Source organism: Sus scrofa, chromosome 4 (genome assembly GCF_000003025.6).
Source record: "Sus scrofa isolate TJ Tabasco breed Duroc chromosome 4, Sscrofa11.1, whole genome shotgun sequence".
Taxonomy (NCBI): domain Eukaryota; kingdom Metazoa; phylum Chordata; class Mammalia; order Artiodactyla; family Suidae; genus Sus; species Sus scrofa.
In genome coordinates this window covers 67721430-67739927 of record NC_010446.5, presented here as the reverse complement: position 1 = coordinate 67739927, position 18498 = coordinate 67721430, and the positions used below count along the sequence as shown (strand labels likewise).

The following is an 18498-nucleotide window of genomic DNA, read 5'->3' as shown; positions in this document are numbered from 1 at the left end:
TTCTCCCCCCCCCCCCGCATTAGATTCTAAGTTCCAAAACACAGGGACCAGGTGTGCTCCTTGTTGTATCCTCAATGTCTACCATAGATGTTCAATTTTTTTCCCCCTGGGGGAAAAGGGGAGGGGGGGCATCACAATTCACCTCTCCAGTTTCATCTTTCTTTAGTTACCCTGAAACTTTGCATAAGGTGGCTAGCATTGCCTGAAAAGCTCTCCCCTGACTTTTCGGACTGGGAGTTTAAACTTACATTTAAAAACACAGCTCAGAGCTCTCTGCCACGCAATCCTTCTTAACTTTTCTCTCTCCAGTAATCCTTCTGCCGTGTCTCTAAATGCCTGTAGGTGCTTGCATAACTGTTACAGTGCAAGGAAATAATGTATTTGTTTACCTGGAAGTTTTTCTTTTCACTCTCAGTTTCAGAGTGCAGGGCACTTGGTTCTGAGCTGTATCCTCCACTCCTAGAAAGCTGTGTGACATTTAGTTAAGACAACATTAGTATTATGGAATCCACAACTCCGCCTGTGGTTTTGACATTAAATTCCATTTGAAGAAAATTTATCTTTCAAGCCCTCGTACAAACTAACAAGATAAAGGTCACTTAGTTCCACTGTCCCGGGAATCTAGATATCTCTTTTCTAGTGGTAGCATATGGCCACTAAGTTTTGGGGTGTACTGCATATGTTGAAATTAATAATAGAAGCCTAGGACAAAACGTTGACCACATTCCTGGGAGAACGATAATGCCCTGGAAAGGTGTGCCAACAAGTTTTCTCTCACTACCAACCTTATCCACTCCCCCACCCCACCCCTAGGCTTTGACCCTTAGGCCGACTGGAGGAGACAGAATCAATTTCGCTTTGGGAAGGGGCTCCTACAGTTTAATAGTACTCAGGCGGAGCGGGGGAACCAGGTGGCTGAGTACCCCTCCAGGTGCAGGCGAGCCCTGCGAATTGCCGGGCGTGTATGCGGCCTCCGGGGCGACAGGGGGCGCCCCCACCGCGTGGCCTTGCCCCGCGGCCATAGTGGGGGCGGGGCCGCGTTTGGCCGTTGGCAAAAGGCGGGCGGAGGGTTCGGCCCGAGAGGCGGAGCCCGGGCCGGGCGGCCTGTGCCCCTGTTCCCGCGCTGGGCGACCGCCGCCACTGCTTCGCAGCGTGAAGAGCTTCACCGGAGCGCTGTGCGACTTCCCGGACGAGCGCCTGCTTTCCTGAGTAAGCGAGCGTCGGCCGGGGGTGGGAGCGGGCCGGGCAGGGTGTGGCCGGAGTGGGGGGCGTCCCGGGGCTGGGTTCGAGGCCCCGGGGCGAGGGCAGGGGCTCCCTGGGGCGGAGGTCTCGCGGCGGCCAGCTTGGTGTCGGTGCCGCGGTTACCGGGCTTGGGGACAGGGGTTCTCTGGCGACTGAGGTCTCGCGGCCGCCGGGCTAGGGGCGGTGCCCGAGTTACGGCGCTGCAGTTTTGCGGCTACAGGGCGGGGGGCCGGGTCGGGGTCTCGCGGCAGCCTGGTTAGGGGGCGGTGCCTGGTTTCCCGGAGGTGAGGGTCTAGCTGTTGCCAGGCCGGCCCAGGGGCGGTGCCTTGGTTACGGGGTCTGGACTCCAGGGCCGCTACTACAGCCGCCGCCTCCGGTGCTGTTGAGACCCGGTTGCCTGACAACGGGTTGACGCTTCCTAAAGAGGCCGCCACCCACGGTGCGCAGCGACCTGCTGTGCCTCCGCTCTCGTGCCTTCCGTCCCCATCGCTGCTCTTGCTGCTCGGCTAAACCTTCCAGAGCATCTTTTCTTGTACTTGTTGCTGGTTAATGGTTAACGTTTACCGAATGCTTGTAAGCCCAATGCTCTCAGTGCTTTGCTTTGCGAGTAAAATTTATAAGATTACGCACAGTCCTGTGAGGTCGGTGCTATTATTATCCTGTTTCCTCTTGGCTCCTTGAACTGTAACCTTTTTGTAGTTGCCTTGACTTTAGGATTGTTATTTGGGATTTGAATCCCATTTTCAGTAAATGTTAGCAGTAGGACTCAATTTTTTAGCTTGGATTTCCGGGAAGACTAATTTCTAAAGTAAATCATCATCTAGTTTCCAAACACCTAGGGAAGTGCAAGAGCCTAATAGAAACCAGTATGAGTTCTAAAAAGCCGACTACGTCAGAGGGTTCAACTTTATGTGAAGGAATGGCTTTTCATGTTGACAAAAAAACAGGAACCCTATGATAACTAGTAAGATGCTGCTTTTTTTCCCCTGCATATTTCTTCTTACTAGGAGTGCAGTGACTTTCTGCGGGTTAAGTATATGATGAAATGCTTCCTAGGGATGAAATTTTGGGTTTCCTGCAGTACAAATGACCTTCTGGAAGGGAGCAGGTGGTTATAGATAGAGGATTGAAACAGGATGCTTTCTCGAAGTTTTTAGACACATGTGATTTAGCTCATACAAACTTCATTATCCTTTAACATGATTTTGTCTTAAGTTCTGATTGGTTTCCTGAGTAGGAGACAAAGGTGTTTGAGTAAATGTTTTGGCAGTTTTAGGTAACCAAAAGGTTACCTAATTTACTGTCCTTAGTCATTGTTAATTATGTATTATCAACAGCTGCTAACAAATTTAGTCGTGCCTTTATATATTCATGCCCTATCTCTATCTTAACTCTCAACCTCCTTTCTCCTCCCAGTAATAGGGTATTTACTTTTTAGCCACATTTAGAGGGATTTGTCAAAGTTTGGATGTGCCCTTGGAAGTTGCTCATGTGGATGTCATCTGCCAGGAGAAAAATATTGAGTATCTTTCATTTGGTGGAAACATCTCCAGATGGATGGGAAATGAAAAACATTGTCCTGGTTTGGCTCATCCCTCACTTTCTTCTAAGGCTTTTTCACAGGCTCTCCCCTGCACCCCAAATCCATATGTAATCACTCCTTGCTATTCTGTCCTCAGTCCTGTTTTCCTTTGCTAGGGTCTCTTTTTTTCCTGACAGCCTCTTCTCCTATAGCTTTAAAAATCATTATAAAAACGGCTAAGCCTTGGTTTCTCCAGCCTGGACTCTACTCTGAGTTCCAGACACATTCATATTATTTTATTGACACTGCTACTGGATCCTTTATGGGTTGGTACCTCACAGCAGTTCATATCCCCCACTCTGGCTAGACTGTGAGCCCACTGTGACAAGGGGCATAATCTTGTCCAAATTTGATGGCAAGGATCATATTTCTTTTTTTTGTTGTTGTTGTTGTTGTTGTTGTTGTCTTTTTTAGGGCCATACCCACAGCATATGGAAGTTCCCAGACTAGGGTTTCAGTCAGAGCTATAGCCGCTGGCCTATGCCACAGCTCATGGCAACGCTGGATCCTTAACCCACTGAACAAAGCCAGGGGTTGAACCCGAGTCCTCATGGATATTAGTCAGGCTCATTACCACTGATCCACGACGGGAACTTCTGGCAAGGATAATATTTCATACTTTGCATCCCTCTAGCACCTGGAACAGTGACTTCCTTTGGAAAGGGAGTTATTTTCTATTCCCTGTGCTTGCATAGGGGTTGGAAATTTGCACTTTACTGGAGAGGGAAAAGGATGGGAGAAACATTTTCCCTTCTCTTTGTTGTGGTTGATGAGAGTGGGAGAAAGAATTGGGCATACACAGTTCTTTCTGGATCCTCTCTATTTTTAGATTCCCTTCGGCTTTGCAGAATGAGTATGTTTTGGTTTACTTAGTTTCAGTCTATATGGTCAGTATGAAGGGCCTAAGTTTAAGATTTAAAGATGTGCGTTTGAATTATGATAACCAAATATCAATTATTGGTAATTGGAGGCTTTTTTTTTTTTTTTTTTTTTTTTTTTGGTCTTTTGTCGTTGTTGTTGTTGCTATTTCTTGGGCCGCTCCCGCGGCATATGGAGGTTCCCAGGCTAGGGGTCGAATTGGAGCTGTAGCCACCGGCCTACGCCAGAGCCACAGCAACGCTGGATCCGAGCCGAGTCTGCAACCTACACCACAGCTCACGGCAACGCCGGATCGTTAACCCACTGAGCAAGGGCAGGGACCGAACCCGCAACCTCATGGTTCCTAGTCGGATTCGTTAACCACTGCGCCACGACGGGAACTCCGGAGGCTTTTTAAAAAGTGAGTACTTATGTATACAAAGACTGTGAAAATAAAATTAGAATGAATAAAACAGCCATCATTTTTGATTCTATTCTAAGTGTTAGATGTGCCATGCGTTTTCTATGTACGTTTGTATATATCACTTCATTTTTTTCTTCATAGCAACTCTGGAGTAGATATTTCCATCTTACAGATGAGGAAACTGAGGGATAGAGAGATTCAGGAACATATTGAGGTCCATCACAGAGTCAATTAGTGTTGGAATTGGTTTCAAATCCATGTCTTTCAGTTAAACTGATTTTCTAAAACTGTTTGTCATCTACACACTATGTACACAGCTTCTGGGGGAAAAAACCTGGTAGTAATATCTTAGGAAAAGTATCTATCTTGGCAAATGATGTTACATTGTAGAGTCAAGGAAGAGTAAAGAATCCCATTTGAATTTGTTTAAGCTGATCTTTCTCATGGCCACACCCTGGGCATATAGATTTTCCTGGGCTAGGGATGGAATCTATCTGCAGCTGCTACCCATGCTGCAGCTGCAGCAACGTTTGCTCCTTTAACCCACTGCAATGGGTCAGTGATTGTACCCATACCTCTGCAGCGACCAGAGCCCTTGCAGTCTGATTCATAACCCATTGTACCATGGTGGGAACTCCAGACATTTTTTGTAAACATTCTTACTCTATTTTGTACTTAGTCTGTATCCATTAATTGAGTCTCTGTGATTCATTAAGTAATTCTTAAATATTTTATTAGTTGAACTATGTTTTACATAAGTTGTCACACACTTTCAGGGGTGAGAAGGAGAAAAATGGCTATGAAAGCTAGAAGCTAGCCTGTACCATCATCAAGGACCTGGTGTTGCTAGGAACTGGCCTGACAATACTGCTTAGGCTTGGTGTTCTTCTGTTGAAGATAAACAATTGCACAAAATATCAACATTATACAGAGCTGCTCTGTGTCCATGATAGAACAAGAGCAAAACAATACCACTCCACAGTCATGTCCAGACATAGACGAAACATGAATGCTGTCCTAGCCACAGAATGTTGAACTTCTCTTCCAGCTGATTATAACTGCTGCCTCTTTATTAGTTACAGCTTTATCCTCCCTGTGGATAAGATTTGCTAAGATGTCCAATCATAGAATTACCCTCATTTCCTGAGAGCATCTAATCCTGAGCAGAGCTCTGCTTCCTTTAACTCACCCAATCACCCAATACAAGCTGAATTCCTGTCTTTTCTAACTTTCTTAATAAGATAGTTCAGAGTACCCCATGGTGGGCATTAGGGGTGCTTTTCTCTATGCAACGAGTAATAAAGCCAGCGAGTTTAACTATAGTGGTGTTCTTTGTCTGGTGGGCACTGCCAGGAGAAAGCTTATGTGTATCTCTGACTCTTGAGTTTATTATTAGAGATATTCTAATCAGGTTAGACAATAATAACTAGAGATAAAGATTTACTTATATCTGATAAATATTATGTTTTAGTTATGGCATATTTTATGCTCACTACCACTGTTAAAAATGTTTTATTACTATGGTTACTGTTGTATAAAATCAATTCTAGAGTTTATAGTTGTTAAATTATTATGGTAAGGGAGATTCAAGTATCTATAAATTCGAGAGAGAGCTCTTTCAAAGTCTGATTAAAACAACTCAGTGTTAAGCTGGTAATTGTTAACAGACCTTAGTTAAGAGTGAAAGAGGCCTGTTACTTCTTTTAGGTTGATGACATTTCTGCTTAAATTCTCTATGATTCTATAGCAAGTTGTGTTATGTATGTATTATCCCACTGTAATCTTTTATTTCAGAAGTAAAATATTTAGGAAAATTAGGAATTTTAAGAAGTAATTTTTTTTTTTTTTTTTTTTTCCAGGAGCTTGCTTTTTTTTTTTTTGTCTTTTCTAGGGCCATACCCAGGGCATGTGGAGGTTCCCAGGCTAGGGGTCTAATCAGAGCTACAGCTGCCAGCCTGTGCCAGAGCCACAGCAACGCGGGATCTGAGCCGCGCTGGCGACCTACACCACAGGTCACAGCAATGCTGGGTCCCTAACCCACTGAGGAGGCCAGGGATCAAACCGGCAACCTCCTGGTTCCTAGTCGGATTCGTTAACCACTGCACCATGATGGGAACTCCTAAGAAGTAATTTTTTAACTTGAAAACTACTGTTTGCTATTGAACTGTTTTGATTTTTTACTAGGAAAAATCTTTTGTGATAAATAACACTTTAAAAATTGCTAAGGTAGGAGTTCTCGTCATGGCGCAGTGGTTAATGAATCTGACTAGGAACCATGAAGTTTCGGGTTCGATCCCTGGCCTTGCTCAGTGGGTTAAGGATCCAGCGTTGCTGTGAGCTGTGGTGTAGGTCGCAGACACAGCTTGGATCCCGAGTGGCTGTGGCTGTGGCGTGGGCCAGTGGCTACAGCTCCGATTAGACCCCTAGCCTGGGAACCTCCATATGCTGCGAGGGTGGCCCAAGAAAAGGCAAAAAGACCAAAAAAAAAAAAAAAAAGAAAAAGGCTAAGGTATATTAACTTACGTTGGTTTGCAGTATGTTTTACTAAGGCCATATTTTAAAATCAGTGTTCTTTTTGGAAGTAAATAATAGATTGAAGTTCATGTTATGTACTAATTAACTGATGCAGTTTCAACATATTTCTTTTAGGTAAAGCTTGCTTTCCTGCATTTTCTCAATTATCATTGTCCCCCAAACATTAAATTTGATGGATGCTTCGATATTATTTACCACTTTTTTTCTCGTATCTTTTCTTTTCCTCTGCAAGTTGTGTTGAGTTGGTTTTCTTTATATCCTCTTTTAATCATCCCTTCTTTGTCATTTTTTATTTTTCCAACTTCTGTTCTTCTGTCATCCCCTCAAGTGAACATTGACCATCATTTATTTCTGCGTTACCTTTTTTCCTTGTTTACACTCATTTACCAAAGCTTCAACTATGATCTTTAAAATTGTTAACTTTTAAATAGACATTTGTAATGTGTTCCTCTTGAATTTGAGTCTTGAATCTGCTGGAAATTTCCATTAGCATGTCTTAATAGTTACACGTTAACATAGCTAAACCAAACCTTTTCTGACTTATTTCTAACCAGGATTCCATTCACATTTAGTTTCCAGGACTTAAAACTTTGGTCATCGCTAGCTCCTTTCGTGCCGCACATTGAATTAATCACTAAATTTTATGGTTTTTGAAAACTGTTTTTTTTTTTTTTTTTTTGTCTTTTAAGCTATTTCTTGGGACGCTCCTGCAGCATATGGAGGTTCCCAGGCTAGGGGTCTAATCCGAGCTATAGCCACCGGCCTACGCCAGAGCCACAGCAACGCGGGATCCGAGCCGCGTCTGCAGCCTACACCACAGCTCAGGGCAACACCGGATCGTTAACCCACTGAGCAAGGGCAGGGACCAAACCCGCAACCTCATGGTTCCTAGTTGGATTCGTTAACCACTGCACTAGGACGGGAACTCCTGAAAACTGTATTTTAAAAATTTTTGGTTTCAATGAGGAAAGGATATATAGTCTTTAAATAATGATGCTGGAATAATTGCATATCCATACACAAACAATTGAACTTTGATGACCCTTACCTTACACCATTTGCAAAAATTAAATTGAGTTCCCATCGAGGCATAATGGGATCAGTGATATCTCTGCAGAACTGGGATGCAGGTTTGCTCCTCAAACTGGCACAGTGAATTAAGGATCCAGCATTGTTGCAGTCATAGACTGGGTTGCAACTGTGGCTGACCCCGAAACTCCATATGCTGCGGGGCAGCCAAAAAAGTAAACAAACAAACAAAAACACACCTTGAGATGAATCATAGATAAAAGATAGAATAAATAATAGAGAAGTTATAAAACTTCTAAAATAAAATATAGAAGGAAATGTTTGTGATCTGAGGTTAGGTTAAACATTTCTTACATATGACACTAGAAGCACAAAAAACAGATGAAAATGGATAAATCGGACTTTATAAAAATTAAAACTTTTGCTTTTAAGAAGACATTGTCACACGTTAGTAGCAGGCTTATTTATAATTGCTAAAACCTGGAAGCAACCAAGCTAGCTTTCAGTAGGGTGAAGGAATGAATAAATTATGGTACATCTAGACAGTGGAATATTATTCAGTAGTAAAAGGAAATGAGCTATCAAGCTATGAAAAGACAATGAGAAATCTTAGTAGTACGTATTAGTAAGTGAAAGAAGCCAATGAATGGGCTACATACTGTATAATTACAACCATATGATATTCTGGAAAAGGCAAAACTGTGGAGACAGTAAAAAGACCAGTGATTGCCAGAGGTTAGAGGGGAGGGAGGAATGAATAGGTGGAACACAGAGTACTTTTGGGGCAGTGAAACTACTCTATATGATGCTATGAATGGGGGCATGTATCGTTATACATAAGTCCAAACCCATAGGCTGTACACCACCAAGAGTAAACCTGAACACAAACTATGGACTTAAGGTGATGATGATGTGTCAAGGTAGGTTCATCAGTTGTAACAAATGCACTCCTCTGGTGAAGGATTTTGATAATGGGGGAGACTATGCCTAAGTCAGGGCAGAGAATGTATGAGAAACCAGTACCTTATGCTCGTTTTGTTGTGAACCAAAAACTGCTCTAAAATATAAAATAGTAGAAAAAGATATTATTAAGAAAATTTAAGAACAAACCACAGACTGGGGAAAATATTTACAAAACATGTTTGATGAAGCGCTTATATTCAGCATATATAATTTTTTTTTACAACTCATTAAGAAAATTTAATTTTAAAATTTGGGAGAGGATTTGAAGACATTGTGTCAGTGGTTATATATATGGATAATACATGTATTTGAATGGCAAATAAGGACATGAAAAGATGCTCAAAATCATAGTTACTAGAGAAATGCAAATTAAAAGCCACTATGAAATACTGCTACATACCCAATACAATGACTGTCACAAAGACTGAAAATACCAAGCTTTAATAAAGATAGGTAGAAATTACAACCCTTATACACTGCTGTTTGGAATGAGAGCAACAGTTTAGCAGTTCCTTAGAATGTTAAACAGAGTTACATATGACTCAGCAGTTCCACTCCTAGGTATCTGTCAAAGAGAACTGAAAACACAAAAGCCTCTGCACAGGTGTTCATAGCATTATTCTTAAATATTAAAAAAATGAAATTATCAAAATGTCTAGCAATGTGTGAATAGATAAAATGTATTTTTATATAATTCAATACTATTTACCAATAAAAAAACAACTGCTTACTGAAGCAGCCTCAAGGATGCATCTCAGAAATATTATGTTAAAAAAGCCAGACACAAAACACTGTATATTTATTGTATGATCCATTTATATGAAATTTCCAGATTAGGCAAAATTATAGAGACAGAAAACAGATCTGTGGTGCCTGAGTCAGGGATGGGTGTGTGGATTGACTACACTTATTTATTTCTTTCTATTTTTAAAAGTTTTATCGAAGTATAGTTGATTTACAATGTTGTGATAATTTCTGCTGTACAACAGAGTGATTCAACTATATACATACGCATATCCATTCTTTTTCAGATTCTTTCCCCATATAGGTTATTACAAAATATTGGGTGGAATTCCCTGTACTATACAGCAGGTCCCAGCTGACCATCCCTTCCATATACAGTAGTGTGCACATGCCAACCAATTTCAAACCCCCAATCCATACCTCCCCCAGAATACCTATCCCCTTTGGTAACTGTGTTTTCAATGTCTTTGAGTCTGTTTCTGGTTTGTAAATATGTTCATTTGTATCTTTTTTTTTTCTTTAAAGATTCCACATATAAGTGGTATCATAAGATGTTTGCCATTCTCTGTCTGATTTATTTCACTGACTGTGGTAATCTCTAGGTCCATCCATGTTGCTGCAAATGGCATGATTTCATTCTTTTTGATGGTTGAGTAATATTCCATTATACATGTGTTCCATGTCTTCTTTATCCAGTCCTCTGTTGTTGGACATTTAGGTTGCTGCCATGTCTTGGCTATTATAAATAGTGCTACAGTGAACATTGGGGGTGCATGTATCTTTTTGATTAATGCCTTTTTCTGGGTATATGCCCAGAGTGGGATTGTTGGATCCTAAGAGTCATTCTATTTTTAGTTTTTGAGGAACTTCCATAATGTTTTACATAGTGGTTTTACCAATTTACATTCTTACCAACAGTGTGGGAGGATTCCTTTTCTTCTGCACCCTCTCCAGTACTTACTGTTTGCAAACTTTTTTTTTTTTTTTTTGGCTTTGTGGGGTCGCACCTATGGAAGTTCCCAGGCTAGGGGTCAAATGGGAGCTGTAACTGCCGGCTTACACCACAGCAACAGCAACGCCAGATCTGAGCTGCATCTGCGACCTACACCACAGCTCACAGTGATACCAGATCCTTAACCCACTGAGCAAGGCCAGGGATCAAACCCGCATCCTGATGGATACTAGTTGGGTTTGTTACCACTGAGGCACAGTGGGAATCCTGTTTGTAGATTTTTTGATGATAGCAATTCTGACTGGTGTGAGGTGATACCTCCTCGTAGTTTTGATTTGCATTTCTCTAAAAATTAGTGATGTTGAGCATCTTTTCATGTGTTTTTTGGCCATCTGTCTATGTTCTTTGGAGAAATATCTATTTAATCTTCTGCCTGTTTTGTGATTGGGTTGTTTGCTTTTTTGATATTGAGCTGTGTGAATTGTTTGTATACTTTGGAGATTAATAATCTCTTGTTGGTTGCTTCATTTGCACATATTTTCTGCCATTCTATGGATTGTATTTTTGTTTATAGTTTCCTTTCCTGTGCAAAAGCTTTTAGGTTTAATTAGGTCTCATTCATTCATTTTTGCTTTTGTTTTCATTACTTAAGTAGATCCAAATGGTATTGCTGCAGTTTATGTCAAGGAGTGTTCTGCCTATGTTTTCCTCTAGGACTTTTGTAGTATCTGGTCTAACATTTAGATCTTTAATCCATTTTGAGTTTTTTTAGTGTATGGTGTTAGAGAGTGTTCTAATTTCATGCTTTTACATGCAGCTGTCCAGTTTTCCCAGCACCAGTTATTGAAGAGACTGTCTTTTCTCCATTGTATATTCGTGCCTCCTTTGTTGTAGATTAGTTGGCTGTAGGTGTGTGGGTTTATTTCTGGGTTTTCTATCATGTTCCATTGATCTATATTTCTGTTTTTGTGCCAGTACCACACTTTTTTGATGACTGTAGCTTTGTAGAACAGTTTGAAGCCAGGGAGTCTGATTCTTCTAGCTCTGTTTTTCTTTGTCAGGATTGCTTTGGCTGTTGGGGGTCTTTTGTGTTTCCATAGAAATTAAAAATTTTTTTGTTCTAGTTCTGTGAAAAATGCCATTAGTAATTTGATTGGGATTGCCTTAAAACTGTAGATTGTCTTGGGTAGTATAATCTTTTTGACAATATTGAGTCTTCCAATTCAAGAACATGGTGTATCTTTCCATCTATATGCATCCTCTTCTATTTCTTTCGACAGTGTCCTATAGTTTTCAGAGTACAGGTCTTTTGCCTCCTTAGATATGTTTATTCCTAGGTATTTTATTCTTTTTGATGCAATGAGATTGTTTCCTCAATTTTGCTTCCTGTTTTTTCATTGTTAGTGTATAGAAATGCAAGAGATTTCTGGAATTCTTTTTGGCTGCCCCATGGCATATGGAGCCACTGGGCCAGGGGTCCAATCCTAGCTGCAGTTGCACTGGATCATTTAACCTACTGGATCCAGGCAGGGGATTGAACCTGCGTCCTGGTGCTGCAGGGACGCCTCTGATCCTGTTGTACCACAGTGGGAACACCTGTGTATTAATTTTGTATCCTGCAACTCTACCAAATTCATTGCTGACCTCTAGTAGTTTTCTGATAGCATCTTAAGGATTTTCTTTGTATAGTACCATGTCATCTGCAAATAGCGACAGTTTTACTTCTTATCTTCCAATTTGGATTCTTTTTATTTCTTTTCTCTGACTGCCATGGCTAAGATTTCCAAAATTATGTTGAATAAAAGTTATGGTAGTGGACATCCTTGTCTTGTTCCTGATCTTAGTTGAGATTCTTTCAGCTTTTTACCATTGAGCATGCGGTTTGCTGTAGGTTTGTCATATGTGGCCTTTATTCTGTTGAGGTAGGTTCCCTCTATGTCCACTTTCCAGAGGGTTTTTTTTTTTTTTTTTTTTTTTTTAATTAGAAATGCGTGTTGGGTTTTGTCACGAGGTTTTTCTGCATCTGTTTAGATGTTCATATAGTTTTTATTCTTTAGGTTGTTAATATGGTGTATCACACTGATTGATTTGTGGATGTTGAAGAATCCTTGCATCCCTAGGATAAATCCCACTTGATCATGGTATGTGATCCTTTTAATGAATTTGGTTTACTGGTATTTTGTTGAGTAGTTTTGCATTTATATTCATCAGTGATATTGGCCTATAATTTTCTTTTATTGTGTTACCTTTATCTGGTTTTGGTTTTGGGATAATGGTGGCCTCATAGAGTGAGTGTGGGAGTGTTCTTTCCTCTGCAGTTTTTTGGAGTAGTTTCAGAAGGGTAGGTGTTAGCTCTTCTCTAAACGTTTGATAGAATTTGTCTGTGAAGCCATCCAGTGCTGAACTTTTTGACTGCACTTTTTTGGGTGATGGAAGCATTATAAAGTATGATTATATTGATAATTGCACAACTGTATGAATTTACTAAAACCTATAGATTTTTTCACTAAAATTGGTGAATTTTATTGGTATATAAGTTATTCATCCAAAAAAATCAACTTATGATTTCAAATATAGTTCTAGGACTTATTAAAAAAATCAGAAGTTAATGAATTCATACTGATAATAAGCTGGAAAATAAATATGGATAAAGGAAGGGCTCTTAGAATGGAATGGTAAGTGCCAACTGGTAAATATATATGCAGGGAGTGGTGGAATTGGAATACTAGCATTTTACAGACATCTAGAATCAAAGGTTGGATAAATCAAGAATCACCAGTTGATGCTATCTGTATCTTGGAAATTTTAATCAGGAGCTGGTTACTTGCATGGCCTAAAAGTATCTTTGTATAGATCATTTATTAGCTACAGGGAAACAATAGTGCAGAAATCAGTCTTGACCACCGTGTGCTAAAGAATAACATCCCTGGTAAAGAGCAGGTAGGTATATGTCTTTAATTGTTGACACCGTTAGGACACATTGATACCTATTTCTTCTGAGAATGCATAACCTGAATTTAATGATGAAGAAACATCAAGCAAACTCCAAATGAGGACAATTCTGTTAAAAAGAATGGGTGTTAGGCACACTGTATTTAAAAAAAAAATCAGTGTCATAAAAGGCAAAGTTAGGTTATAGAAATGTTCCAAATTATGGAGTTCCCTTCGTGGCTCAGTGGTTAACAAATCCGACTAAGAACCATGAGGTTGCGGGTTTGGTCCCTGGCCTTGCTCAGTGGGTTAAGGACCCGGTGTTGCCGTGAGCTGTGATGTAGGTTGCAGACACGCCTCGGATCCCGTGTTGCTGTAGCTCTGGCGTAGGCCGGTGGCTACAGCTCGGATTAGACCCCTAGCCTGGGAACCTCCATATGCTGTGGGAGCGGCCCCAGAAAAGGCAAAAGGACAAAAAAAAAAAAAATTCCAAATTATAGAGGCTAAAGAGATGTAACAGTGAAATGCTGTTCCTAACCTAGATTGAGTCCTGAATTGGAGAGGGAGAAAGGTATGTTATAGAGAACACTATTAAGTCAGGTGACAACATGGGAACATGAACAGTAGATTAAAAAAAGTCAGTGTTACTGAAGTTGATAATTGAGGTTATTTGAAAAAATAATACACACTGAAACATTTAGGGGTAAAGTGCTATGATATATATAATTTTCTGAATAACTTTAGAAAAAATGGTTTAAAGATAAAGTTCTGTGCACAAAGGTAAAAGCAAGTGGTGCACAATCTTAACAGTAGGGACTAGAGAGAGTGTGCAGGTGTTCTTTGTACTGTTTGTATAGTAACTTTTTTGAAAGTTTAAAATTACCTCCAAGGAGTTCCCGTCATAGGGCAGCAGAAACAAATCCGACTAGGAACCGTGAGGTTGAGGGTTCGATCCCTGGCCTTGCTTAGTGGGTTAAGGATCCCGTGTTACCATGAGCTGTGGAGTAGGTTGCAGACTTGGCTCGGATCTGGCATTGCTGTGGCTGTGGTGTAGGCCAGCAGCTAGCTGTACCTCCGATTTGACCCCTAGCCTTGGAACCTCCATATGCTGGGAGTGTGGTCCTAAAAAAAATAAAATAAAATAAAATAAAATAAAATTACGTCCAAATAGTTAAAAGAAACTTTTTTATTTTTTTAATTTTTTTTTGGTCTTTTTGCTATTTCTTGGGCCGCTCCCGCGGCATATGGAGGTTCCCAGGGTAGGGATCAAATCAGAGCTGTAGCCGCCGGCCTACTCCAGAGCCAAAGCAACACAGGATCTGAGCCATGTCTGCAACCTACACCACAGCTCACGGCAACGCCGGATCCTTAACCCACTGAGCAAGGCCAGGGATTGAACCCGCAACCTCATGGTTCCTAGTCAGATTCATTAACCACTGAGCCATGACAGGAACTCCAAAAGAAACTTTTTTAAAAAGTGCTTTGACTTAAGAGTCAAAGGGTTTTTGTTTGTGTGTGTGTTTTTTTTTTGGTATGTGTGGATGGTGGTGGTTGTTCATTTTTATTTCTTTTCAAATATTTTAAAGTATGTTGTAGGTTTTTGGGGGAGCTGGGATTGAATGCAAGTAGGCAAACCTCATTCAAGCTTGTTTGCAGTTCTCTATTTGATAATTGAGATTCAATACTAAATGTAGACTAATCTTGCATATTAATAATTAGCCTAAAGGTATTCTGATATGGCTGTGCTCATTGAAGGGTTTTTAAAAATGTATTACCTTTTTTTTAGTATCTGCAAAATGGCTGATAATTTGGATGAATTTATTGAAGAGCGAAAAGCCAAATTGGCCAAAGACAAAGCAGAATTGGAAAGTGATCCACCTTACATGGAAATGAAGGTAAAATTAATTGTTTTCTTCAAACATGTTTTATTAAATTGTCTCTGAAAATTAGCCCTCTTTAAATGTAAAACATCCTCCTCTGTGAGTTAGAATCTTCTGTACTGTATTTTAGTTTACTGTGCTGTCATTCTGAGAGCCAGACTCCAGATAAGATTTCAGTAATTTTGAATGCAGTTTTTCTTTTGTAATGTTTTATATCCCACAGTTTCTCCTCTCTCTCAATAAATTATTAATAGTTTATGGGCTTCCTAAAATGGTTTGGAGACTAGTTCTAGTACAAGAAACTTTCAGAATTGGAACTTTCAGAATAGATATAAAAGCAAGTTCTCATATTCTCTGGGAAAATGTTCAATTTCTTAATCAGTATCTTAAACATTTTTTTGGAATCTAAATTAACTTTTGCATTTACTTTTCAGAATGTAAATTTGTTAATGTTTCTGAAAGCAGTGTCTAAAAAAGCTTTCTTAAAGCTTTCCTAGTTTTGATGAAAGAGTGATTCATTCATTTAGCAAATGCTTTTTGAGACTGCTGAGTGCTGGGCTAGGCTCTGAGAATATAGCACTAATCTAGACAGATGTGGCATTTTCTCTCAAGGGCTTAGTGTATGTAGTAAGATATAGGATGTAAAAAGAAAAAAGAAAGAAAAAGAAGAGGTAGGATGTAGATTAATCTGTGCCTTATGGTCCTTCCTGATGAGAGTAATTGTGTATTATGGTTTGCTCAAGACAGTTCTGCTTTTGCTTCTTATCTCATCTGGTTTAGCATTTGTCCTGGACAAAGGTATCCTGCTTGAAATGATAAATAATGCAGACACTCTAATTATGAAGGAATTTTACTCATATAGATAACATTTATTATGTGCTCACTATGGACAAGGCATAGTCTTTTATTTATTTATTTATTTTTTGTCTTTATGCTTTTTCTAGGGCCGCACTTGCGGCATATGGAGGTTCCCAGTCTAGGGGTCTAATTGGAGCAGTAGCTGCCAAGCCTATGCCAGAGCCACAGCAACGCTGGATCCGAGCCGAGTCTGCAACCTACACCACAGCTGATGGCAACTCTGGATCGTTAACCCACTGAGCAAGACCACGGATCGAACCTGCAACCTCATGGTTCCTAGTCGGATTCGTTAACCACTGAGCCATGACGGGAACTCCTGGACAAGGCATAGTCGTAAGAGATTGTGTTGAACTTTGCATGAATCTTTGAGATAAGTACTATTATTATTGTCACTTTCCACATGACTAACCTGAAGCATGGTGATGTTAAGTAATGAGACTTAGGTGATAGAGTTAGTACAACTAGACTCTGACCCTGGCAGCCTGAATCCAGTGCTTATTCTCTTGACCATCACAATAGTTTACTTTCCTTCTGTAATATCTGCCATGTGCAAGGAGTTGTGCCAAGGACTTTACATGTATTATCTCATCTAATCATAACATACCTGTAAAGTAAGCCGAATTTTTTGTTTGTTTTACAGATCCAAAAAATGAAACTTAAAGGGGTTAAATAATTTGTCCAAGCACAAACAGTAGTGGATTCAAGATTGGAACCTTTGTGTGTCCAGCTCCACAGTTTATGCTCTTAACCACTCTCCAGTACTTAGGACTAGCCAACAGTGTTTGGAGAGAGTTACTAAGTAGCTTTAAATACAGTTTTGTTACAATTTCTAATATTAAATAATAGATGATAATCTTTTAAGTCTTAGTTCAAGTATCACCCACTCAATGAGGCCTTGCAGTCCCTCTCACATTGTTTCTGGGTCTCCTTACACTGTTCTATTTTTTTCTATTGCCCCTCTCTACATCTTAGATAACCTTTTTTTTTGTTTGTTTGTTTTTTGTCTTTTGTCTTTTTAGAGCCGTATCCACTGCATATGGAGGTTCCCAGGCTAGGTGTCTAGTAGGAACTGTTGCTTCCGGCCTATGCCAGAGCCACAGCAACGCCAGATTTGAGCCCTGTCTGCGACCTAGACCACAGCTCACAGCAGTGCCGGATCCTTAACCCACTGAGCGAGGCCAGGGATTGAACCGACAACCTCTTGGTTCCTAGTCAGATTCATTTCTGCTGCTCCACGATGGGAATTCCTAGATAATCTAATTATATATTATGTTTATTGTTGCTTCCACATTATTATTTTTTTGTTTTTTTGCCTTTTCTAGGGCCACTCTTGTGGCATATGGAGGTTCCCCAGGCTAGGGGTCTAATCGGAGCTGTAGCCACTGGCCTATGCCAGAGCCACAGCAACGTGGGATCCGAGCCGCATCTGCAACCTACACCACAGTTCACGGCAACGCTGGATCGTTAACCCACTGAGCAAGGGCAGGGATCGAACCCGAAACCTTATGGTTCCTAGTTGGATTCGTTAACCACTGCGCCACGACAGGAACTCCTGCCTCCACATTATTTATAAGGTCTGTGATGGCTGAGATTCTTGTAATTTCTTTTTTCACTCATGTTTCCAATGTTTGGGACAGTGCCTGGTAGCAACGTAGTGAATATTTGTTGATAAGTCAATGAATTAAATAATAGAACATTGCAGTATTAAATACCTTTGGTCAGCTCCTCAAACCATACACTTAAAGTTCTGTGGTGTACTGTGTAATTTCATTGAGTTGTTTAATAAAAGTACTGAGATTAATTGTACATTTTGTGGGTTTTTTTTCCTCTGCTTTTGTAAATATTATGTCTCTTTCAGGGAAAGGCATCAGAGAAACTTTCTGAAAATAGTAAAATATTAATCTCCATGGCTAAGGAAAACATACCACCAAACAGTCAACAGACCAGGGGTTCTTTAGGTATGTCTTTAGATGTGCTAAGCTGATTTTAAGATATTATTAACAGGCTGTCATGAAAGAATTTTGTTTTGTTAAAAAAAAGATGATTTTGAAATCCTAGTAACTTTTCTTTCTGGAATTTTACATGTGACACATGTAAGATTATATGTCTCACATGAAATATTATTATGCTCTACATATGAAATATGTATACTGATATCTCTACAAAATGGTCATTGCCTTGGTTATGATTTATGGAAATCAAAGCAGTAAGTGTGTATCAAAATATGTGTGGAAAATTTGAATAGAATGTGTGTGAGAGAGAGAAAGAAAAGTGCGTTAATTCTTGAATAAAAGTGGTGGACTTGCTTTTATTAAAAAATCAAAGAAATATGTTTAAAGTATACAAAATACTATTTGATAAAAGACCATTTTAATTATTGATTACTGTATTGGACTTATAAATAAATTAATACTTAGTTATATTCATTCTTTAATTATGGCTCGATATGAAAATATTTGCAAACCTTTTACTTCATTTTGGCTTGTTGGTGGGTATACTT

The 18498-nt window shown here is 39.9% G+C and overlaps 1 protein-coding gene across 16 annotated transcripts in view; it reads left to right on the top strand.

Annotated features, from left to right (window-relative positions):
• CSPP1 (centrosome and spindle pole associated protein 1) overlaps positions 1 to 18498 on the top strand; it is a 230271-nt gene that overhangs the window by 104410 nt on the left and 107363 nt on the right. For 5 of the 16 annotated variants that reach the window (XM_013996701.2, XM_013996699.2, XM_005663040.3 and 2 more), the window contains exons 1-3: positions 1064 to 1209; positions 15047 to 15155; positions 17857 to 17956. In XM_013996701.2, coding sequence (XP_013852155.1) covers positions 15057 to 15155; positions 17857 to 17956 — 199 coding nt within the window. In that variant the 5' untranslated portion in view covers positions 1064 to 1209; positions 15047 to 15056. Of the gene's footprint in view, positions 1 to 1038; positions 1210 to 12386; positions 12471 to 15046; positions 15156 to 17548; positions 17573 to 17856; positions 17957 to 18498 lie in introns of those variants that run through there. The other 11 variants (XM_005663042.3, XM_021089275.1, XM_021089274.1 and 8 more) reach the window with 10 other exon arrangements.